This window comes from Staurois parvus, unplaced genomic scaffold (genome assembly GCF_062004578.1).
Source record: "Staurois parvus isolate SC_StPar_1 unplaced genomic scaffold, SC_StPar_1.0 ptg000141l, whole genome shotgun sequence".
In the NCBI taxonomy this organism is placed as follows: domain Eukaryota; kingdom Metazoa; phylum Chordata; class Amphibia; order Anura; family Ranidae; genus Staurois; species Staurois parvus.
In genome coordinates, this window is record NW_028317937.1 from 3,358,458 (window position 1) to 3,384,846 (window position 26,389).

The following is a 26,389-nucleotide window of genomic DNA, read 5'->3' on the forward strand; positions in this document are numbered from 1 at the left end:
CTTGTAGCCGTCACCTTTCTTGTGGAAAGAATTTATTTTCCTACTCAGGCCTTGTGACATTTCTCTTCTATGTGGTGCCATTGCTGACAGCATGAAATGGGAAGGGGTTTTCTTTGTTAAGTAACGCCCTTTTATAATAAACTGTCTGCTGGACACCTGTTTAATGAATAATTAAGACTCACCTGTAGCTGAATTCTTATTAGGATTTTGTTGTCTAAAATGTAGCTTTGCTCCTAAGACTTTCATTGGGATGTATTCATTTTTTCAACATAGTTTTGAATGAATTTGATAGGAAAATACTTTATGTGTGCAAATTAACAAATCGTATGTGCAATCAATGCCCTGCATTGGTGGGAGTATTTTGTAGTATAGTGTCTCATAAAAAATGTTGATTCTGAAAGTAAAGTAAAGGTTTTCTGAAAAATCTGTGGGGTGTACTCATTTATGCTGAGCACTGTATGTAGAGTTGTTTTGGTAAATATTGACAATTTATGGCCAGAAAAAGTAATTTAACCACTTCAGCTCTGTGTGCATGTGCACACCCTTAATACAGGAGCAAGCAGCGACATACCAGTATCTCGCTTTGCCTCCATGAGCCATGCATGGACAATGCATGGATCACGCAGGCTATTTATCCTATCAAAATGCCTCAGCTTCATAGAAAAGCAGTACCATGGGCATGATCACAAAACCCTAACAGGTTAGGGTAAGAGGAACATGCATTCATGTTCCCAACAAAAGAGTGTGTACCAACTGTTCTGGTGCCTGAGTGCACACTTCCTCCAGCATGCCATTGGAGGAGAGGGAGAGAGGGCGCACTCCAGAAGTGATATAGAGAAGAGTCTTGAATGTTGAAAACAAAATCAAAAGGAAAAAAGTGCTACAAAAATAGCTTAGTCTATTACGGCAGAACTGAAAAAAAAATATGGCCACCATGCTAGGACACTAGTGAAAAAATGAGCTGGAAGTAAGAGGGGTTGTCCTAAAATGGGCAGCAGTTCATTTTCCAGTGTCCAATCCTGCTGTAGGTAACATATTACCTAAGGGTTAAAGTCTGTGTAACTCAATGGACAAGAAAAGAAGTTACTTGTTAAAAGATTAACACTGTATTGGTCCCAAACCATAAAATTGTCCCTTTAACACAATTAATTTTTTGCCTGGCATTAGCAGTTGCTTTTATATTTCTATTTGATACGATCTGTAACTTGCTACACCAAGACACTGGGGCTGATTTACTAAAACTGGAGAAATTTATAATCCGATGCATCTCTGCATAGAAACCAATCAGCATCCAGGTTAATTTGTCAAAGCTTAACTGAACAAGAAACTGGTTGGCCATCATGCACAGCTGCACCAGATATAGCACTCCAGTTTCAGTAAATCAACCCCACTGTGTTTTGCTTATTCTAAGCCTACTTTTCACCTACCAAGTGTCACCACCATAACAGGGATGTTGAGTCTCTGCCGTGTGCTTTGAGAGAGACGGAGAAATCCATATTCTAGTGAATACTCCACTATGTATTCTTCTTGTGGCCACACTAGGAAAAAAAAAAAAAAAAAGTGAAATCTCTCTGAAATTAGAAGTTTAAGGGTCATGGAAATAACATGAGGTATGCTACTGTTTACTTCACTTTCTAAAAAAAAATGTAGTTATGGTTGCCTGGTTGTCATGTTGACTCACTTTGTGTCACTAACCCAGAAGTAGTATAAAAGAGAAGGACTTTTGACTCTTAAACTCTCCTAATTTTTGCACACAAGTCAGAAAAAATACTACTAAATTAAAAAAAATAATAACTTTTACCAGTGGATCAGCACAACAGCCACATAAGTAGCATTTTAGAAGGTGGTCACTAATGGCAGCTTCCAGACATCTTGGTGAATCACTGGCTTGGGCCAAAACAAACATGCAGAAGGTTACATCTGAAAGGAGTGATGACCTGTTCTGAATATCTGTTCAAGGGCAGTGACATTAGTAGTAGTGAAGCCAGAGTTAAAACAATAGGCCCAGGATATGCACCTTTAGCCCTGTGCACACGAGGCAGTACTGCTGCACTGTATCCTTTCCGATGCTTTAGTGCACCCAGGAGGGACATGTGCAGCATCCAGTCCTACAGCAGGCAGCCTATCAAAATATATGACAGGCTGGAAATGAACAAGGCTGAAAGTTGTACTGAGCGGTACCAGTGTTTAGGGCCTTGTACGTTCAGGGATGAAGGTCTGGAACGCAGACCTGCATTCTAAACCTTTGTCCCTGCTGGTGTATACTGTAGCAATTGTGCACACAGAGATGGACGCGGTCATCCATCTTGCTAAAAATCCTCCATCTTGTATCTCTCAACCTTCAATCCACCCTCCCTCTCTGATGAGTGTCACACATGGTCCCTGTGTCTGGGTTCAGAAGTGCACAGGCAATCAGGCACAGAGGGACAGCTTCATGGTTATAAATCCCAAATTAGCTGGTGCCCGGGTGTCTGTTAGCTTCTCAATCTGAGAGAATCATAAAACCATAAACCAGTCCTTCACTGGGCTTCAAAGACATTCCAGCTAGCCGTAAAACAGACAACACATTTAAAACCCACTTTTCCATATAATTTTATATCTGAAGATGGGAAATAATTACATAAAAACCAAGCATATATTCGGATAGCTCAGTTTAATGCGAGTGGTCTGATTTCTTACTCCCCCTATTTGAATTCTACAGGAGAGCAGAAAGCCATATAGTTCTAGCTGAAATAGTGAACTATGCCATGTTTGATTTCTAGACGTTCAGCAGATGAATCTGCATATTAATCTACCCGTGGATAGAATGTTACATGTACCTAGGGAAGGTTATTGCCCATGGTTTAACTTGGGAGGGATTTTGGTTCTAGTCTGAGCCCCCTGCCTACAACACCCCTTCCCAAATGAGGCGATTGGTTCTCTGCTGTAAGGAGACACCCTGCTGAGTTCCTAGAAAAAGGCTGTTGTGCTTGGAGTTGAAGAAATCTCCCTTTTAACATCGGAACTAACTTGGGAGAACGGCACCCTTTTGCTCTGAAACTTGATTTGCTTAACCCAGGACTTTTGGCAAGTACTCTACCACTCTAAAACTTCTGTTATCTCTTTGCTGTATTATTGCTCTGTGTGTATATATATATATATATATATATATATATATATATATATATATATATATATATGCTACATCTTTTTCTGTAAATATTGTTCTTGCACCCTTTTGACCTTTTTAGTAATAAATCCTATTATCTGAAAAGTGTTGAACTGTTTCTAAAGCTCTTTAATGCGAACAATCCGTCTCTGAAGATCGCTACTGTGTGTTTTAAACCTCTATATATCTCTGCCTGCGGTGACAGTGGTATACAGACGATTATTCAAACATCATAGTGTTATTGCTAATATTGGCGAGTTTCCTCCTTTTCGCTACAAAAAGGCGGTGGTGGCAGGTTAATTGCGTAATTAACCTGACCCAGTAACAATCGCTCTCAGGCTGCTGGCACATAGATTGTGGTCCATTAGCTGGAAAATCTTTGTGCAGGGTTCAGCTGAGCGTGGCATTGTTACGCACGTAACAGCGCGGTTTTAGATTGGCTAGTCCTTCGGTCACGAGTTGGTGAGAAGGGCTGGGGTCTGAAGCAGCGACCGTCACATATACAGCAAATACTGTTTAACCAGCTTGTCAGATCAGTTGCATGTCAAACTACATGCTACAATCCTTCCAACGAGATCCCAGGAATACCAAATACCAGAGATCTTGCAAGATGATACTGCAGGACAGTGCAGGGGAAGTTTAATTCCATCACTCCCCTAGTTGCTATGGACGGAAGCCGGGAAAAGAGAAATATATATATATATATATATATATATATATATATATATATATATATTCCTAACTTTTTCTTCCACTGGTGTTTTTAGATTTCAGTGTAGTAAATCAAGAAAGGGAAGGGGTCTGGATAAGCAATCCTTGTTTTTTTAAGTATGTTTTTTTTTTGGTACTTTAACCTGCACTCTTGCAATATAACTAAGATGTATAAAGGAAAAATTCCAAGAACAAACCATTTTTTTTCTTTTTGCTGCCTTTTCCTGAGTTTAACCAACTTGTTTTTGGATGTCTTGTTTAACAATGTTGCATTTGTGAATAAACATTACCTCCAATAAACTAAAATGATTCCAGGCTTTCCCCTTTTTGTATTTACCACCTTATTCGTTCATTACTTCTTCCAATAGGTTTTGTTGCAAAAAAGCCATCATCCATTACATAGTCCGTATCCAGCAAGTGCTTACCTTTACTGGCAGCATCACTAAATGACAGGGATTGGCTCTGATTGTCATTAGTCTGGGTTACACTTTCAAGTGATGGTTTTAAGAACACTTTTGGTTCAATGTCAAGTTCAAACTGAAAGAGAGAAATATTAAATATAAAAAGTAACTGTAGCTTCGTGATATTCTAAAGACAGCTTCAATGTGATTTAATATATCTTTGGACAATCCTAAATATATCTCAGTCAAAACCCAGCAAGAATGTGCTAGAGCTCAATTGCTATTGCCACACAATTGACTTTTTAAGGCCCATTTACGCCAGAAACTGCACATTTACTGTGTTTTTGTGTGCGCATTGGCATGCATTTGATGCATGTTTTTCTGTGTGTGTACATTAGCAATGCATTTTTCCCTAAGCATTTGCCCTTTGAGGTCACTTCTTTCTCTTTCGCCTTTTATGTGCACTGCGATGTGGAAAAATGTAGTTTGCTGCACTACACTACACTGTAATGGTGTGAACTATTGCTCATAGTATAAGCTGGATTTTGGACTGTCTATGCAGTGGGAATACAGTCAAAAATGCATTCCAGACATCTTTTATTTCTAAACTCATTTTATTAAAGGGTATCCCAGGGTGCGTGCACTCAGGTGACCTGGCTCTACCCTGTGTTTTACATCACATTGACTTTGTCAATGACTGATAAATTATATCACTGAACAAGAGTGAAATGCTATTTCTAAAAATAGTTCTGTCTGTTTATTTATAGAAAGTGATTATTACTGTTTTAGGATTATTTGTGCACTAATCTAAGTGGAATTTAAATTTTGCACATATAGTTATTTATGTGGTATTTCATTTAAACTGCTGTAAATATGAAATAAGTACTGCACTATAACCAATATTTGCACATAGGACGTTTTTGCAACTGCTGCTAGGAGCGTCAGGTGTTTTTTTTTTTTTTTTTCCTGCCTCTAAACTCCCCTGCATATGATCCTATGTGTCCATGCACACAGACTTAACAGCGTTTAGTAGCAGGGTCTTTTAGAGGCAGAAAAAATCCCACTGCCAGTGCGTCCAGGAGCAGCTTTTGGCAGAAAAAAAAAAAGCTTGGTGCTTGTAAATGCGTCTAAAACGCTCTACATCATCCCCAGACGCCGTGCCCTGCATCATCCCCAGACGCCGTGCCCTGCATCATCCCCAGACACCGTGCCACAACACTCATGGCCGCCGGCCTACAGCACCCACGGACTGCAACTTGCCAGCTGCTGACCCAGCCGCCCACCACTCTCACTCTCCTCCTACAGATGACCTCCGCCACGACGTGACAGACTCTCCGCATCATCACGCCCTGATATGAAACCTCTCACCTCCCTGATCTGACCAGCACTCCGCTCACTCTAACATGCCACCTGCACTCCTCCTCATATTCCTCTCCTCCATTCCCAAAATTGCCTTCCCCTACTCCCCCAAAACAGCTCTACATTGCTCCTTCACTTCTTCCTTCTCCCCACTACAGCTCTCACTACCTCCTCCTAATACTCCACTCTCCCGCCGACCCACACGCCACCACTAACAGATCCACTCGCTCCTGCACATCCCGTTCCCATGCCACCTTCCTCACCCTTCTCCTTATCGCCGGTGACATCTCCCCGAACCCTGGCCCCCCACCTTCCCACTCCCTCTCTAGGCACCCTCCTGCTCCCGCCAGCCGCCGCAACCCCCTCAACCTCATACCCGTCCCCCTCCTCCGCGCATCCACCCCTTCTCTCTTGGTTGCACTCCTGAATGCCCGCTCAGCTTGCAACAAGCTCACCGCCATCCAGTACCTTTGTCTCCCACTCCCTCCTAACGGTCACCGAAACCTGGATCCAACCCACCGGCTCCACCTCCCCTGCAGCACTCACCTATGGAGGCCTCGTCTGGACCCACTCACCCAGACCGAGTGGTCGCAGAGGCGGCGGGGTCGGCATGCTCCTGTCACCGTTGAGCACCTTCCAGGTCCTCCCTAACCCCCCCCCTCCCTAACCTTCTCTTCCTTTGAGGCCCACTGCATCTGGCTCTTCTCTCCCACCCCCCTGAGGATTGCAGTACTCTATTGGCCTCCTGGATCCATATCCCTCTTCCTGGACGACTTTGCCACCTGGCTTCCCCTCTTCCTCTCCTCTGAGTTACCGACCATCATCCTCGGGGATTTCAACATCCCCATCAACTCGGCTACTTCCCAACTCCTCCTCCTTCGCGCTCACACAGCACACACAGTCCTCCACCCACACCAATGGAAACACCCTGGACCTCGTTTTCTCCCACCTCTGCACCCCCCACGACCTCACTAACACCCCCTTCCCCCTCTCTGACCACCACCTCCTCACATTCTCCATCTCCCCCTCCTCTAACTCCCCCCCCCCAAAGCGTCAAACCATCACCCGCCGTAACCTCCACAACCTGAACCCAGCCCATCTCCACCCGGCAGCTGACTGTCTGTACGATAGTATCCTTCCTCTGTCATGCCCTGACCTGGCCACTACTGCATACAACAACTCACTGTCGGCTGCCCTTGACTCCCTGGTACCCCTAACCACACGTAACGTCAGACCCCCGACTGCTTCAACCCTGGCTCCCTGGAGCGATTATGGCGCAAAACCAGATCCCTTCGTGCGTTCTCCCTCTACAAAGCCGCCTTCCTCACCTACACCACCTCCCTCCATATCGCCAAGCAAGCCTATTTCGTTTATCTCCACTTTCAAGTCCCTCCTCTCTCCCCCCCCACCTCCACTCAGTACCTCACTCACCACCCACGAGATTGCCAATCATTTCCAAAACAAGATTGACGCAATCCGTAAGGACATTGTCAACTCACAATCTACCTCTCCACCTTGCCCCCCCCCCAATCACCCCCTCAATTTTCCCTCCTCCGACCTCATACCCACACTGCCCCCCACCATACCTAACACCCCGCACACTATCACCTCCCCATCGCTCCGCTCCTTCAGCCCAGCTACCACTAAGGAGGTCACTAAGGTCTTCACTGAAGCCCGCCTCACCACTTGCCCCCTGGACCCTATCCCCTCACAACTCCTCCATTCACCCCCCTCCTCCCTCACCCACATCTTCAATCTCTCCCTCTCCACTGGCACATCCCCCTCCCCCCTAAAGCACGCACACATCACCCCCATACTCAAAAAACCCTCCCTTGACCCCACGGACCTAAACAATCTTAGACCCTTCTCCCTGCTACCATTCACTTCCAAGCTCCTTGAGCACTTGGCCTACAATCGCCTAAGCGCCCACCTCACTGATAACCTCTTTGATCCACTACAGTCAGGCTTCTGTCCTCTACACTCCACCGAAACCGCCCTACTTAACATCACTAACAACCTGCTAACCGCCAAAGCTAATGGCCATTACTCAGTCCTCCTGCTCCTCGACCTCTCCGCGGCCTTCGACACAGTCGACCACCCCCTCCTCCTTACAAAACTGCACTCCCTCGGCATCAGGGACGCTGCTCTCTCCTGGCTCTCCTCCTACCTATCCCAACGGTCCTTCAACGTTACCTATAACACTGCCACCTCCCCCTCTGTTGGAATCCCCCAAGGCTCTGTCCTTGGAAGCCTCCTCTTCTCCATCTACACCTCCTCCCTTGGCAAACTGATACACTCCCACGGCTTCAACTATCACCTCTATGCTGACGACACACAAATTTACCTCTCCACCCCCCACCTCACCCCTTACCTCTCCGCCTGCATCGCCCACCTCCTGAACGACATATCAGACTGGATGTCGCTCCATTTCCTCAAGTTAAACCTGTCCAAAACCGAGCTCCTGGTCTTCCCCCCAGCCCGCGCCCCCCCATCCTCTCCATCACTACTAGCAACGCTACCATCAATCCCACCCCACACGCCAAAGTCCTGGGTGTCACCCTGGACTCAAACCTTTCCTTCCAGCCTCATGTCCAATCACTATCAAGGTCATGCAGGCTCCACCTCCGCAACATCTCCAAAATACGTACATTCCTCACCCCAGACACTACTAAACAACTCGTACGCTCCCTCATCATCTCACGCCTGGACTACTGCAACTCCCTTCTCACTGGCCTACCCAAACAAACACTATCCCCATTCCAGTCTATCCTGAACTCAGCGGCTAGACTCATCCACCTCACCAACCGCCCCACATCTGCCACCCCCCTCCGCCAATCCCTTCACTGGCTCCCGATTGCCCAGCGCATCAAAATTCAAATTACTAACTCTGACCTACAAAGCCATTCACAACGCCGCCCCAAACTACCTAACTGACCTGATACCCAAATACCACCCTACCCGTGCCCTTCGCTCCTCACAGGATCTCCTACTCTCTAGCTCCCTGATCTCCTCCTCCCATGTCCGACTGCAGCACTTCTCCAGGACTTCCCCCATCCTCTGGAACTCTCTACCCCAATCCATCAGACTGTCACCTACCCTCCTCACCTTCAGGCGCACCCTGAAAACCCATCTCTTCAGGGAAGCCTACCCCACCCTCACCTAACAACCGATCTCCTCCACTTCTCCCACCACTCCATCCCCCACAGCCACTTCCTCCTGTTCCACTTCCCTCCCCTCCTAGATTGTAAACTCGAAAGAGCAGGGCCCTCAAACCCCTCGTGTATTGTATTGTTACTGTTTTGTCTCATGTTCTGTCCCCCTTGCTATTGTACAGCACTGAGCAAACCCTTTGGCGCTATATAAATACTGTATAATAATAATAATAATAATAATAAATAATAATAAACACTAGGCACATTTTGCGCTTGAGCGTTAAAGTATAACTAAAAGGCAAAACCTTATTTTAAGTTTTGGACAGAGCAGAGAGGGATTAGAACCTCTTTTCACCTAATGATCTCGCTAGAAACACATTTCCTGTATTAGCATGCCACTACTCAGGATGAAGGAGCACAGGGGGCTCATTTGGACAGCTGCATTTTCAGTCTACAGAGAAGAAAGTGTTGGTGGACTAGCAGATTTAGATACACTAACAAACTCAAGCCAAAATTCCAGGTGATACTTTATAAGCGATTACAGCAAACTTTATGTATTTTACTTTTGGGATAAAGGATTTAGATAAATAACATATCATTGTAAGCACCCCTGTCAGTGGTAAATGGTTTGCCTCATCCCCTGTACCTGATACTTTTGCAGGAGAGTTTGTTCTTTTGAAATATACCAGACTTACTGTCCGAAACACCAGTTGAAAATAGAAAAAAAAAGAAAGCCTAAAACAGAAAACTAATGCAACCATCACATCTAAGAATTAATAAGCTGCAATAAAATAAATGTTTGCTTTTGGGTTTATCATTGCTTTGGGCACCATATTAAATTAAACAATGCCCATGTGTTTGTGTGGCCTAAGTACCCCAGCTTACCGGCAAATGCTTGAAATCCTACTTGGAGGCTAAGACCTGTGGTTCTAAGATACACATCCTGTGTTTATTTGTATGGTGCAAGTGGTCTCTTTGCCGAGGTCTTTCAGAGCTAGAGCTCTCCACTAATAAGGGAGCATGAGCTTTGCTTGATTTCAGTGCTACAGGTCTTACTCAACAGGGAAATCTCGGCTTCCACATTGAGAACAAATTCTACATTCCACACTACAGCATCCCAGCAAGGGACAGGATTTTCTACTTTGCCTGTTAATCCTGCCAGTGAAAACGAACTATAAGACCTTGCACACATTTTGTTTTGATGCTCAGGGAATATATTTAGTCAGTCAATTTAAACTGAAATTTCAACTGGGCTTCAACACGTTTTCTTAGATTTTTACTCTCTTCACTTTTTCCCCCCCATTTAAAGTGTTACTAAACCTAAAACCCTGCATTCACTATTACTGGCCTCCCACAGTACACAAAACATGGAAATGCAATTATTTTAGTAAATATAAACTGCTAAATACCTTTTCTCATCAGCAGTTACAGCAGTCTTGTGACTTCTTATCGGTGTCCAGCAGAGCACTGGCTAAAGCTTGATTGTCCAGTGAGGCTGCATAACCTCTGTCTGGACAGCGCCGATTGGCCCTGTGCTGATAACATGCACTCTCCCAAAGGAAAAAAAAACTCTAGCAATACACACTGAACTGAGCATGTGCAGTTTGCCCCAAAAAGCTCTATCAGCAGATGGATAGGGGATAGTAAAAGAAGGGGAGGATCAGAGAAGACAGGATCAAACATCCTTTTTACACAATGTGGAGGATTAACCCCTTCGGCTCCACAGAGTATAACAGTCATGCTTTACTGATTTTACTGTTGAAGGTTTAGTAACACTTTAAATTGACACTGTCACAAGGCATATGTAGAACCACCTATATACAATTATACACAGGTAGTGACAGGCCAACTTTATGAAGACACCATTAGTCTAAATAAACTTGCCATGTCTTTACTATAGATACAGGATCAGGTATTTACTATTTCCTTCTCCTCATGTAACTACAGCCATGCAGGACATAAAACTGTAAGCATCCAGGACCAAACAACTCCCAAGTTCAATCATAACCAATCCAGATCAATGAACCCAAGACTCCCAGTGCAACTGTACGTTAAGTAGAAGTTGTTGCGGTGCGTGAACCTCTAACTGCCACAACATAAAACAATTGCTGTCCAACTAGGATAGGATACAGCCAATAAGTACATGATACTTATTTAGAAGTCAAAGGGTTGAAGAGCAAAAACATTCTTAAAAATGATTGCCATTGGTCACATCTTTTTAATGCACCAGTGTTCAGAAAGTCAGCCTGTCAGCTGTTCGGTTTGTCACTGAATGTAAAGATGATAAATAGAAATTCATCTGTTACCTTAATAGAACTATTCTGGTACATGTCCATACTCATCTCTTCTTCATCCTCTTCCACATCCTCCTCTGCAAGAGGTTCCTTCACTAATCCAGGGAAGGTGTCACTGTCATAGAACTGTAGAAATATAGGTGCACGGCTTGAATTTAACTGGATCTCCACCCGTAGAATTCCATCTCTAGGCCATTTATCTCGCACATGCTCCAGGCAGTTAATGGGAGACCGGGAAAATGCGATGTGAATGTAAGCAAGGATGAAAAGTACCAAGAGAGCCTAGGTGAAAAGCAAAACTTACATTAGAGACATATATGGAACCTCGCACTGCAAACAACTAATCAGTGCCACATAGTGTATTACGCTCCCTGGTAATCACAGTGCACACACTTGTCCCATAAGACATACTATACCACATCTGGACATATTCAATTCTTGCATCAATGTATACATACAGTAGGTATAGAAAAGAATCATCCAACTTTTACCCCCTCCCTGCCCAGACCAATTTTTGGCTTTCAGCATTGTCGCACTTTGAATGACAAATGCATGGTCATGCAACACTGTACCCATAAAAAAAATGTTTTCTTTTTTTTCCACACAAATAGAGCTTTCTTTTTACATATTGTCACCACACCAGTACAGCATTATCATATAACTGGTGTGATGGTGATCAGGGACACTGACTGGTGACAGTATGTATAAAAAAAGTTACATTTAAATTCTTTTTTTTCTAATCTTTTCTATTCTTTATTACATTTTTTTTTTCAACAGACTGTGACCAGAGCAATACAGTATTACCATAGTAACATTGTACTACTCTGGGCAAGTGATCAAGATTTTTTTTATTTTACACATAATTGCTTACGCTAATGTATTTCATTGATATTAGCAACAATTTTTACTGCAACTGATTAATTCAGTGTCTTTTGTTGTGATTAGTCAAAGCTCACAATGTGGTACAGATGGGATGTGATTGGCCCAGTCTGTACCAGGTGAGCACTGTGAACAATCACAGCTAACAACACAATTGTATACAATGGATGGGATGAATCCATCCATTGTATACAATACTGGCAGCGGGCCGATGTATTGATCAGTCACCGGACACAGCTGGTGATAGATTGTGTGGCCGTGTGAGCGGCGCCTTCTCTTTTTGAATCATATGACGTCCTGTCAGAAGCATCCTGCCCAGTAGTCAATCTGCTATAGGCCAGACGGGAAGGTGTTAAAATAATCATTTTGTTGCTTTGCAGCCTGAACTGAAGACACAGATTTTGTTCTATCCAGCTGTATTTACTCAGCGTATAACATCCAAGTGAAAGAAACAACTCCAACATGTCAGGAAAAAAAATAAACAAAATTCTAAAACAGAATCACGGAGTTGGAAACAAGGATCACCCCCTTGTGTCAGTATTTTGTTGAACCAGCTTTTGCGTTATTAACAGCCTTTAGTCTGTTGGGATATATCTCTACTAACTTTGGACATCTAGACTTTGTAATATTTGCCCACTCTTCTTCTTTGCACAACTGCTGAAGTTCAGTTAAATTCGATGATGAAGGTTTGTGGACTGCAATCTTTAAGTCATTCTACAGATTTTCAATGGGCTTTAAGTCTGGGCTCTGACTAGGCCATGCAAGGTCATTCACCTTTTTCTCCTCCACTGTGTGGTCATTTTTGCTGTGTGCTTTTGCCCAGATGTTAACCCCTTCCTGCCTAGTGTCATTAGTACAGTGTCTGTGCTTTTTATTAGCACTGATCACTGTATTAGTGTCATTGAATGTCAGTGCCCACCCAGTGTCAGAATGCCTGCGCAGTACCGCTATAAGTCGCTGATCACTGCCATTACTAGTATGAAAAAAAATTCCAGTATATACACACACACACCGCCATTTATAGGTGCTATAAAACTTTCACGTACACAAATTAAATTTACACGTTTTGGGATTTATTTTTTTTTTAGCAAAGACACATAGCACAATACATTTTGGCCTAAGTTTATGACAAGATCAGATTTTTTACTGGATATGTTTTATAGCAAAGTCAAAAATATATATTTTTTCAAAACTGTCGGTCTTTTTGTTTATAGAGCAAAAAACACAGAGCCGATCAAATAACACTGAAAGAAAGCTCTACTTATGGGGGGGGGGGGGGACAAAAATTTCATTTGGGTGCAGCGTTGCATGACCGTGCAATTGTCAGTTAAAGTAATGCAGCATTGTATCGCAAAAAATGGCCTGGTCAGGAAGGATGGGGGGGGGGGGTAAATCCTCTGGAGAGCAAGTGGTTAAGAAGGTGATTAGCTACACCTGATTAGAGTTTACAAGTCACTTTTAGGAGGGTGGGTTAATTCTTTTTCCAACTCAGTGTTTGTTTGTTTTTCTTTTTTCTGACATGTTGGGGTTATATCTCTCACTTGGATGTTATAAGTTGCGCTGAGTAAATACAGTAGCATAAAACAAAAACTGTGTGTCTTCATTTCAGGCTGCAGGGCAACAAAATGTGATTATTCCTTTCTATACCCACTGTATCATATATACTGATACTAAAAGGACACATTTCACAAAACGCAGTAGCATTAATTAGAACTGTGGCCTGAGAGGGAATCTTGTTAAACAATCGGTAGGGTTTAACACTAGTCTGTTCCCTCTCGACTGTAGACATCTTGCACACTTCCCATCTACAGCCTCAAATGGGAAGGAGAAATGGGCGGGCATATTGCAGCGAAGAATTGGAATTAGATTTGGCCCAATATATTCAGCTCATGTTCTGGGGGTGGAGGGAATTACAAACTGCTCCTTTACAAACATCTCATACAATTTCAGTCTCTCTTAGATATTTGTGGCTGTCAGGTGGCTGGTTCATTTAAGCATATTTCCTGCGACTGCCTGAAGGGGAAATGTTTTTGGAGTTTTTCAAATAATTTACTGTATAAAGTTGCAAGCAGGTCTTTTAGAAATGACCCCTACAAATAACCTGAAATATATGTATTTGTTACTGTGACCCAACAGGTAATTGCTCATGTGTGAAAAACCCAGACTATCCCATTTATGGCAGATAAACACCCTGTTTCACAATGCAGTCCAAAACAATGAAAATATTACTGCTCAAATGCCCGCTAACCTGTTTCAGTCAGATCAGCATGTGGATAGACTGTTGAAGTCTACTGAAGCTTGACGAACCAATCCTGTCTTGCACCAAACTGGTGGCCATGGAGAACAAGAGCACTTTTACCCATTTTAGTCACGTTTAGGCAACAGGGAGTCTGTGCACAGACAGCCACCATTTTGTTGACGCCTACCCGGTTACAAGTCATGTTCTTTGCAAAGCTTTCTGCTAACCAAGACCATATGATGGATACATTCCCAACTGTATGGGAATCATGGATTTATTTTCTACCTACCTTTAGCTTAGACTTCTTGACCCCATGAACACGGATTGTCCACAGCCGCTTAAACCATCCCCCCTTTTTTTGTCAGTTACGTGTTGCTGGGGGTTGGTGTTGGGAGTGCCCTAAACTGGAAACAGTGCCCTGGCATAAGAGTTATCTCCTACACCATTTACTCTTACGTCTCTTTAACTCTTCTTCCCTTGTCTCCTCCTTTCTCCCTCCTAAGGGTTAAAAGGGTCCAGAGCCAATATTTGTACCTCTATTTTGCTTTCAACTCTATATAGCTGCAGTGGTAAATCTCAGTTGCTCTTGCTCCCACTACAGGTTAGTGTTATTGTAGTCAGTTTAGTCCTGTTTTTGCTTGTTAATTACATTCTTTCAAGAGAATGCACCTTAAACTTTGTCATTTTTTTAAGCATGTGGATACTCTGTGCTAAATTTCTTCTAAAACTGACAAAAGACTAAGAAAAATTAACAAAAAGCTACTGAAGAAAAATGGCATATTAAACAAAAATGAGCTGTGGCACTTAATATGTGCAGTGGCACTTAATATGTGCATTTGCACTTACTGTTCTCTTTTAGACACGCTATAAAGTCCCACAAATACCTCTTGATACTGCTGGTGAGATCCACCTAATTCTACATCCTGTAATTATGTGGCAACAATGCAGCACTGCTCCTGAATTAAGAGCAGCATTGCAGGCTGTTCCAGCTGCACTACACTGGGATGAAAACAAATGTTGCAGGTGGTATGGCCATCAGAATTGTCACTGCTGATTCACAAGCATGTAGCTTGTTAATCAGCACCTGGCCAAACCTAGTCCTGCCAACTGCCTAACTTTCTGGATTGGCAAAAATGACTTTGCTGCATTTACTGTAGTTAATTGGGTTGATGTGGAGGGTAGAGGGGCTAGTCAGGATAATCAGGTAGGAAGATGGGTTAATGTAATGAGAGGGAGTGGTAGGGGCTCACAGAAAAGGAAGGCCAGCCTTGGGTTTGAGCACCCAAACAGATTTACCAAGTTGAGTGAAGATGTGGGGGTGGCAGCCCTGGATGTCACTGCTATCCCTAACAGCCGGGTATGCAGACCATCTGAGAGGGGTGGTGAGGGTAGTGCAGGAAAGCCTAGACAGTGGGTGGTAATAGTGGATTCTATAATCAGAAAAACTGATAGAATAATTTGTCACCAGGATCGCCTCAACTGAATGGTTTAAGAACGGTTTTGCTGCACGCTTTGTCTACATTTCATTGGTGATAGCCTCCATTTGCTTTTATGTATGTTCATCACTTTTAACCATTAATAAAAGAATTAATATTTTGACCTACTACACTATGGCCACTATTCTCTGCTCCACATCAAGCATTTAACCCCCCAGGACCATATAGTGACCACCCTGAGGCCCAGAGGAGAGTGACTCATATAAGCTGACCCCATCGCAGCTTCCACCAGTAGAGAAGATCTCTCAAGGCACCAGTATTGTGGGACAGCCTGTCCAATGTGAACTGCACCTTCCACAGGAAAAGAGGGGACCTCTGGCTATTAATATTGCGCTTACCTAATGCACATCTGGTGAGTGCGCATTTCTTATATTTCCTACACGGTTTTGACGAGTGCCTCACTGGGAGTAACAAAGTCACCATTTCATCCAATTGTCATTTACCGGACATTGTTCCTATGGACTTCATACTGTCTATTTGAGGGTGTCGCCAGTCTCTGATATAGCACATTTAATTTGTATATTAGCGCTGCACTTTTTCATTTCATATTGTATATATTCAAGAGGTTATATGGTTTCCTTGTAGTGTATCAGCAGCTTATGTTCTCATCATCTTAGCGCTCGCTGAATCACCTTTATATTCTGAATGGTTTGCCGTCTCCCTGGTGCCAAGGTTCGGCATGTGGTGGACCGGGTTGATAAATTACTGGGAGGAGCTGGGCATGACCCAGCTGTCTTGGTCCATGTTGAAACCAATGACAGAATACTTGGAAGGTGGAGGCTCCTTAGTAATCAATTTTAAGAACTAGGCTGCAGGTTGAAGGGAAGGACCTCCAAGGCGATATTCTCTGAAATATTACCTGTGTCATGCGCAACTCAGAAAAGATGGAGAGATTTGGAGAACTAAATGCATGGCTAAAGACCTGGTGTAAGAAGGAAGGATTTGGGTTTCTAGAGCACTGGGCTGACTTTTCATTGGGGTGCAACCTATATGCTAGAGATGGTTTGCACCTAAATGGAAGGGGGTCTGCTGTGCTAGGGGAGAGGTTTATGGGATGGCTGGATGAGTATTTAAACTAGGATCGAGGGGGGAGAGATAATTAAATTATATTGGGGCAGACAGAGGTCAGTCCTTAGTGGTGAGTGGAATGGGGAAAGATGGGGGGAGGACTATGGAAGGTGATAAGAAGGTGCCCAAGTTACAACCACTGGAATTGGAACCATCTGTACAAATATAAAAAAAATGCAAAATACGTGTGCACAAGGTGTCAATGACATAGTGTTTGTTCATCGATGCCAGAAGTCTGCCAAGCAAAATAGGTGAGTTGGAAGCTTTGGTGCATGAAGAGAACTATGATTTAATTGGCATTTCTGAATTTTGGCTTCATTCTTCACGAGTGGGCCATTAATATTCCTGGCTCTTTCAGAGAGACAGCGTAAAAAGGAAAGGTGGTGGTGTCTGTCTCTACGTCAGAAGTGATCTCAGAGTAAATGTGAAAGAGGACCTAGTTGATGTAGATTGTGATGAGGCTCAAGCATTATAGGTGGAACTGCATAGGGGATGCATACTACAAAAGGTAATCGGAGTTTGTTATAGGCCTCCCAGTGTTAATGAGGAGGTGGGAACTCAGCTCCTTGCACAGATTGAAAGGGCTGCAAGGGCTGGGACAGTGATAATAATGGGGGATTTTAACTATCCGGAAACTGACTGGAATAATAGTACTGCAGGAACAGTTAAAAGGCAAAAATGTATAAACCTACTACAGGACAACTTTATGGTACAGTCCACAGAGGCCCCAACTAGGAATGATGCTCTGCTGGACCTGCTAATCTCAAACTATGAAGTGCGTATTACTAATGTCCATATAAAAGAACATCTGGGTAGCAGTGACCATAACATGATTTAATTTGTTAGCTGTAAACATCAAGCACACACAGGAAAAATAAAAACGCTCAACTTTAAGAGAGCTAACTTTCCAGGGCTGAGAGCTGCTCTCCAAGACTTAGACTGGGTGGGAATATTGGCATTGATGAACACAACACAGAAATGGGAGTTCTTGACTGTATATGAACGCTTTGCAAAATATATTCCCATGGGCAATAAGTTTAAAAGGCTAAAAATCAAACCTATGTGGCGTACAGCCAAAGTAAAAAATGCTATTAATAAGAAAAGAGCTTTTATTAAATATAAAAATTAAGGAACGCTATCATCGTTTAAATGTTACAAGGAATGTAGCAGAATATGTAAAAAGGAAATAAATGTCGCAAATATTGAAAACGAATGACAGATTGCAAAAGATAGCAGGACAAACCCCCAAAAATTCTTCAAATATATTAATAGTAAAAAGGTTCGGTCCGAGCATGTAGGAACTTTACAAAATAATCTAGAGTGGGTGACTGGGGACAAAAGGAAGGCAAATTTATTAAATACCTTCTTCACCTCTGTGTATACAAAGGAGCATGGGGGAGCTCTTGTCCATAATGGGCATGGTATTGACACAGCTCCAGATGATCCACATTGGCTCACAATTGATATGATCCAAAAATATTTAGATAGAATAAAGGTAAATAAAGCACCTGGACCAGATGGCATACACCCACAGGACCTTAAAGAATTGAGCTCTGTCATTTCAAAGCCATTGTTTCAAATTTTTTAGGGACTCTTTAATGACTGGCATAGTACCACTGGATTGGCGTAAGGCCAATGTGGTGCCTATATTTAAAAAGGGGTCAAAATCTTTACCAAGTAATTATAGACCTGTTAGTTTAACTTCTATACTTGGGAAGATACTGGAGAGTTTAATAAAAGACCACATAGATGAGTTCTTGCTGGAAAAAAATATTTTAAGCAACAGACAGCATGGATTCATGAAAGGCAGAAGTTGTCAAACAAATCTGATTTCTTTCTATGAGGAGGTGGACAGAGGGGTGGCGGTGGACGTGGTATACTTGGATTTTGCAAAAGCGTTTGACACAGTTCCCCACACTTGGCTAATGTGTAAAGTCTACAGGCCTGAGAAAAATATTGGTATGTAAATGGATAGAAAACTGGGTAACAGATCGTATTCAGAGAGTAGTGGTTAATGATTCATACTCTGAATGGTCTAGGGTTGTTAGTGGTGTACCCCAAGGTTCAGTGTTGGGACCCTTACTTTTTAATGTATTTATAAATGATATAGGGTCTGGGATTAAAAATCCCATTTCAGTCTTTGCAGATGACACCAAGCTGTGCAGTGGAATAACATCCTTACAGGATGTCTTCAATTTACAAGCCAACCTCAATGTACTGTTTAATTGGGCAACTATGTGCAAATGAGGTTTAATGTTGATAAATGTAAGGTTATGCACTTGAGGGCTAAGAATATGCATGCATCATACATACTAGGGGGGGTACAACTGGGGGAATCAATGGTGGAGAAGGATCTGGGAGTTCTGGTAGATCACAAGCTTAATAATGGCATGCAATGCCAAGCTGCGGTTTCTAAAGCGAGCAAAATCCTCTCTTGTATTAAAAGAGGTATAGACTCCAGAGAGAGAGATATCATATTACCTCTGTACAAATCATTAGTAAGACCTCATCTGGAATATGCAGTTCAGTTTTGGGCACCAATTCACAAAAAGAACATTGGGGAACTGGAGAAAATACAGAGAAGGGCAACCAAACTGATAAGAGGCATGGAGGAGCTCAGCTATGAGGAAAGATTAGAGGAACTGAATTTATTCTCTCGAGAAGAGGAGATTAAGGGGGGATATGATCAACATGTATAAATACATCAGTGGTTCATATAGTGAACTCGGTGTAGAGCTATTCACCCTGAGGTCATCACAGAGGACAAGGGGGCACTCTTTACGTCTGGAGAAAATTAAATTTAATCTCCAAACACGGAAAGGTTTCTTCACAGCGAGAGCTGTGAAAATGTGGAATAGACTCCCTCAAGAGTTGGTTCTGGCCAGCTCAGTGGATTGCTTTAAAAAAGGCCTGGATTCTTTCTTAGATACACAGAATATAACTGGATACTAACATTTATAGGCAAAGTTTATCCAGGGAATATCCGATTGCCTCTCGGGGGATCAGGAAGGAATTTTTTCCCCTGCAGGAGCAAATTGGATTATGCTTTGCTGGGTTTTCTTGCCTTCCTCTGGATCAACTGTGGGTGTAGGATTATAACTTTTTTTAATGGTCAAACTGGATGGACTTTTGTCTTTTTTCAGCCAGACTACGTAACTCCAGAACACCTAAAAAGCAACCTCTCTGCAGAGGTTAACTGCTCATTTATATCTAAGGAAAGAAAAAGCATTTTTACTTACCTGATTCTCTGTTCCTCCAGCAGACAATACTTCCACATGCTCTTGCAGTAGATTGTTCCTCAGTGTCCTTACAGCCAATGCAGGGCTATGGTCCCTGCAGCAATCCTGATGACATCAGAGGAACTTAGCCCTCCAGAATGCAGGGGAGACAAGGCTGTAGGGACCAGTCTATCAGCCCAATGAAACCTGCAGGTTTGGAGGATCAGGTAAGTAAATCTGCTTTACGAAGTCCCTTAGACCTAGAGGAGCAGTTAACCCTTGCAGTGCGGGTGCAGCCCTACCATAAAAAGAGGACTTTTAGGTTCCCTGAAGTGTAGCTAGTGACAGCCCGCATCATGCATGTCATTTTTGAGGTTGCCTTTCGTACCACTTTACAGAATAGTTACCTTTAGCAGCACAAAGAACTCAAATATCCTACGGAAGGAGGGAGGGAAGAGTCGTGCATACGTCACCGCCATCTTAAAGAAGAGGGCATGGAAAAGCCGATCCCGCACGTTAATAAGGGGGTTCTGGTTCAGGTTGGGGGTCCGCACCCGGTTTCCATTGGTGTTGTTGATGGGGATGTTCCCTTGATTCTCAGACATCTTGCTCGTGCCTTGAAAGGTGGAAGAAGAAAGAAAGAATCATTTGACAGGGGAATAAACCTCATACATTAAGATGTTTCCTTCCTGGGGGGCTGTGGTAGCCGTGCAGCACAAGTTCCCACTCAGGGTTATCACAACCCTCTTCCTCCCACACAGCCCAAACCAACCTGTGCGCCTACCTGGCTACTATCCGGGGGAAGGGGCGCCACTACCCCTATCGCTGTGGGGAGGGGACCCCGTGAAATCTCTGGGTAGCACAGGGACTACCTAACGTCCACTTCCTGTCCCCCTTCCGCTTCCTCTGGTCTCAGCCATTGCGGTGACCCTGAAAGCCGCGGAGCACTATGGGATACGGGGCAGGGCGAGCATCAGGAAATCTGCATATACCCACAATACATCGCGCTCCGTGGCCATGTCGGAGCAGGAAGTATTCCTCCGTGCGGAGAGTAGGCGGGGCCGTAGAGTAAGGTCACGCCCTTCTGTATAGGCTCGGTGTACCTGTGGATGCTGAGACTTGTCGGTAGGAGGGCGGAGCTGTGATGTTGCCGGGAAGGTGAAGTATATAGAAAGGGTGAGGTCTGGGGCTGGGAGTGCACAGGAGATGTGCATAGGAATATCCCTCAGATAGAGGTATAGGAGGGGCTAAGCTGGGGCTTATTGCCGTTATGTGCCAGTACTAGGGGTGCATGTATGGGAAGGCCCTGTTCACACCAGTGCGATGCCTCATACGTTCTATGTTCAGTCAGCCAGCTGCATTGACAGTCATTCTTATGTAGGCCATACATGGGTCGCATTCTCAACGAATGTTCTTCAATCTTGGAAGCCGATGGTGTCACCATCGATTTTGAAATTCAACCAGCCAAGCCTTTAATTTTGCCTCATGTTGCTACAGAAAATAATTTTTGTGGCCAATAATTTTCTTTTCTTTCCAGGTCACAGCTCACGCTCATTTCTTTTTCAGTTACATTTCTCGCACGATTCTCCCATCATTGATTAGAAATTTGTTCGTTTTTCCAAAAATTTCCAACATGCCCGGTCACTCAAATTTGATGATCACTCAAAAATCGGCCCTTGCTGTGGCCTTCTAATGGTGCGAAGTTCGAATGAAGATTCTTAGAAAAGATTTTTGAAAATCAACCCATGTCGATTAACCACTTGCCTGCCGGACACTTATACCCCTTTCCTGCCCAGGACAATTTTCAGCTTTCAGCGCTGTCACACTTTGAATGACAATTGCACGGTCATGCAACACTGTACACATATGACATTATCATTTTTTTCACACAAATAGAGTATTCTTTTGGTGGTATTTACTCGCCGCTGGGGGTTTTATTTTTTGCGCTATAAACAAAAAATGTGTTTCTATTGTAAAATTATGCAAACAGGGAATTTTTCTCCTTCACTGATGTGCTTTGATGAGGCGGCACTGATAGGCAGCATTGATGAGGTGGCACTGATAGGCGGCACTGACTGGCAGCACTGCTGGGCATTGACTGGCACTGATGGATGGCACTGCTGGGCACTTGTTGGTGGCACTGGTGGGTGGCACTGCTGGGCACCCATCATCAGGGCACTGATCATCAGTGCCCTGATGATCAGTGCTGATCCCTCCTCTGACAACTGCCGGTTCTTAGCAGTACTTTCCTCACGCTGTGACAGCATGAGGAAAGTGCAGCCAATAACCGGCAATTGCATTTCCCGGTGATCAGTGTGTCATTGGACATGGCTGATCATGTGGTAAAAGGCTGCTGTGATTGGCCTTTTACTATATCGCGTGATCAGCTGTGTCTGTAGGACACCACGATTATGGAGATCGCTGGGTGCGCGCCCCCGGCAGCTCATAGGAGGGCGCATTCTGGGAGGATGTCATATGACATCCTCCCAGAACTGGCCGGCTGCAGTGAAGCCGTCATTCTACTATCTGCGGTTGGCAAGTGGTTAAGGCTCCGTTCACTCCATTTCAGATTGTGGGCGGCATCGCCGTGAAAATGCGCATTTGCGGTTTCAGCAGGGAGTTATTGCTGCACGTTTTTCATGCAAACACACTTGCGGGATGTGTGACGCCCTAAAACGGTTCCAGGACCTTTTGTGGGTGTTGCACGTCCCACGATTTTGTTTGCTTGATAGTGGTGTCTTTGTCACATGGAAAAACGCCGCATTTTCAGGAGCCATTGAAATGAATGTCACCTGAACACACAAATGCACATTTGCACATTTTCACAGCACATTTTAAAATCATGGGTAGAAACGCGACGATTCCACCCACGGTTTGAAACGCCCTAGTGTGAATGGAGCCTAAGGGCCAATTCATGCTGCCTTGCACTAAGATGTATGGAAAATGTATGTACTTTTCCACCCATTAAAGCCTAGGTCCACACTTATGCAGTTTGTGTTTGATTTGTTTCTGCAGTGCTTTTCGTGGTGCATTTTTGATGTTTTGTGTATTTTTTTTTTTTTTGCCAACTTGTTGCTTGGCAGACTAAAACACAAAACGCATCAAAAACACAAAAAAAAACGTACTACATGCATCTCTGCAGCATCTCCATTAAACACGTTTTGCATTTAAAAAAAAGTCCCTGACCCTTTCCAAAAAACACACCTGGTGAAAACACAGAGATGTGAACGTGTCCCATAAGAAATTATGTTAAATGGACTATAGTGTGTTTCTGCAAAATGCAAAACGCACCGTAAAACACTTGAACCTGTGAACCTAGACTTAGTCGCGTTTTAATACGCACTGATGTCCATTGACATACATTTTGATGTCCGTTGACATGCATTCGCAACGTTATTTTGTGAATAGGACATATTGGAAATTATTGTTTTCAGATGTCCTTCCATTGATCTGTGTTTTACAGCTGTGCTAAAACGCAGATCAACGCACAAGTGAATTGACTAAGTAAACAATTTTTTTTTTTTTTTGATACAGTAAGGTTTTTTTTAACACAAAAGGTCTGTTTGTCAGTATTTCAGGCAGACTTGATCAGATGGTCCATTCACCTCTATGGGCCAGCGGGCATAAGCAGACTTGTGTCTGTTTACACCCACCTCCTCCAATCTGATCTGGTCCCCTAAAAACAGAAGATTTGTCCTCCTCCATGTAGGTGGATTGGAGGATAGTCCGGTGTAAACGGACAGTGCAGTCTGTTTACGCCTGGCCTCCCATAGAGCAGCATAGGCTCTGTGTCCGCTTTGCATAAACACAGACCTGTCATCTGCCTGCTCTGATCAGCAGACACATCCCCTGCTGATCAGAATGGAATCCACCCCATGTGAAAGAGGCCTAAAGGAGGGTTATAGCTAAGATTTCACCAATACCGTTTTTTTTTTTTATCAGCAAGTACGAGTACTGATATTTGTGCTCAAGTACTCGCTGTTACTAATTACTGATACCTTAGAACTGCAATTTGAGCACATACAAAATGAATGGGCTCAAATCGCACTGCAAAGATTTGCATGTGATTTGAACAGGAATGCGGTGTGATTCCTGTCTGAATCACATGCGGTTTCCCTGTGGGTGTGGTGCATTTTGCAGTGTGATTTGAGCCATACTAAATGAATGGCTCAAATCGCACTGCTCCCACAGGGAAACCACATGTGATTCAGACCGGAATGAGCTGAAGTAGCACGATTTCAGTTCAAATCACATGCAGTTCTTTGCAGTGCGATTTTAGCTCCTTCATTTTGTATGGGCTCAAATTGCACCGCAAAGGTATCTGTTTCAAGTATTGTAGCATTTGCAGGATACTCCTGCAAATGCTTAGTATCGGCACCAGTATTGGTATCAGTGTAACCCTAGTTATATCCCCTGTCGGTTTTTCGTCATCTGTCACCATTGGGGAGATTTCCATTCACTTCCTGTCCCATAGCAAAAACAGGAAGTGAGAAAATCCTTACAAAGTGAGGAAATTCCAGGGTGTCACCAGAACTAGTGTGCCCATTGGAAGATTTACAGTCTATGTATTGTTCTGATGTCAACCCAAAATTTGGGCTTTTCTTTTACTCTCACCTTCAGTCATAATGATGAACAGGACAAATAGAGAGTGTGAATCTCCCTAATGGGGTACAGACAGCAATAAAAACCTGATAGGTGTTATAATCCCTTTCCACTCTATCCAAAATTAAAAAAAACTGAAAATTGCCTTTAGTTACACTTTAAGAGTTCTTTCACACTGGCATTAAATTTTAAAGCAGCCTAAAAACGCATTAATGCACCTATAGCGTGAATTAACACTTTGGATGTGGTGTACAGGCGTTAATTGCAACGCTTCTTAAAAGCCCTGTGTGTTTTTTTTTTTTTTTTTAATTGTTAAGGTTTAAATGGGAAAATATCACCTTTGGCACTTTGCAACCACACTGTAAACCCCATAGGCGCTTTTACACTGTGCTTAAGGTGCAGTTGTGGTATGTTTCAATAGAAGTGAATGGAGGCAGTTGCAAAGCGTCAATGCCTGCCAAACTCTGCAGGCAGTGTTATTTTTGTCTTGCTGCAACATGAAGCAATGCTAACACTGCAGTGTGAACACCTTCATCCGCTCCCTATTTTAACAATTTTAAGTGGCATTGATAGGCATTTGGGAAGCGTTAAAAACGTGACCCAGCTGCCTATTTTCAATGCCTTTGTGAAAGAGTCCTAAAGTTCTGTTCACACTACCACGCTTATAAAAATACACTTGTAGTAATTGCAGTTTTTCTGCACCTTGTTCTGCATAGTTCCTTTTTTCTCTAGGCATCTTCAAAGACGGCAGGCCTGAGAGATGACTACCTCCACCTGACAGGAAACACAATCAAAAATTGACAGAGCTTAAATTCCCCACACTTTCCTCCACTCCTCAGTTTTTGATTGTGTTTCCCTGCAGTGAAATGTTTATTATTTTTTTGCAGACCTAAGGCCTTGAGCTGGAAGGTTCCCCCTGGGGGGTGGACAGCTGAGCCGGGAAGAGCAGCCTGTAACTAGGGTCACTCATCCACTCCAAGGGTCCCAGTTCATTGGAGCTTTCCAGTCACAGGGGAGGTGTGCCTGGCATTGCAGGGACGAGCGTGCTTCCAACCTCTTCCGGGGCAGTAGGGAAGCATGTCCAGGAGAGGAGCGGGCTGCCAGGTGGCCTCTCGCAGGAATGCGTCCACCGACCGGCAGGTTGATCATGTGGTGCGGCAATGTAGGGTGAGCGGGGCGGCCGCGGTGGAGTCCACTACTAGTTCTGCCAGAAGGCAGGCAGAGATCCAAGGGTCTGTGGGCACAGAACCGGAAGTGGGAGCAAGGCTGCGTACCAAGCCTCGCTGTCAGTAGACTTCCGTCGAGGGTGGGACTTCCACCTTAAGGATGGTGGTGCCAGTCCGCATTTCTTTCATCTTGAGGCCAGTGAGGAGCCTCCAGGAATTACCCCTGGGAGTGTGGACCCAGGAGCCCGATGAACGCAATGTAGTCCCAAAAGGCCCTGCTAAGGATGGAAGGTGAGGCAGTGGTTGCAACCAGTGAGAAGCCAGTGAGAAGACCATGGGCGGTGAGTCTGACTCGACTGGTGGGGGAAGAGGGGGGGGGGGGTAAAGTCCTCACCCACTCTCCTACAGGTGTGCCTAGGGGGTAGGAATACTATTTTAATATGGGCCCCTTGTTTATCTCTCTCTACAGCCGTGTGGAACCGTCCAAGAGAGTACTCACAAGACTCCTAAGGATAAAGCCGCTTTCATCGCTAGGAATACTGATGCCTGGATGCATAGAGTAATTGATTGTGTCTCCCAGGGTTCCAAGAAAAAGTGGAGAGCCTAGACTGAAGAGGTGTTAGAATCCCTGGAAGTGGTCAATAAGGCAGTTGCCT

At 43.9% G+C, this 26,389-nt stretch overlaps 1 protein-coding gene across 1 annotated transcript in view; it reads right to left on the reverse strand.

Annotated features, from left to right (window-relative positions):
- TMEM259 (transmembrane protein 259) overlaps positions 1-20,913 on the reverse strand; it is a 37,512-nt gene extending 16,599 nt beyond the window's left edge. Inside the window, exons 1-5 of the mRNA XM_089673581.1 lie at positions 20,750-20,913; positions 20,373-20,581; positions 11,078-11,347; positions 4,285-4,396; positions 1,428-1,538 (exon numbers count right to left, since the gene is read on the reverse strand). Of these exons, the coding sequence (XP_089529707.1) occupies positions 1,428-1,538; positions 4,285-4,396; positions 11,078-11,347; positions 20,373-20,570 (691 nt within the window). The 5' untranslated portion in view covers positions 20,571-20,581; positions 20,750-20,913. The remainder of the gene's footprint in view (positions 1-1,427; positions 1,539-4,284; positions 4,397-11,077; positions 11,348-20,372; positions 20,582-20,749) is intronic.
- Between the last annotated feature and the right edge of the window lie 5,476 nt (positions 20,914-26,389).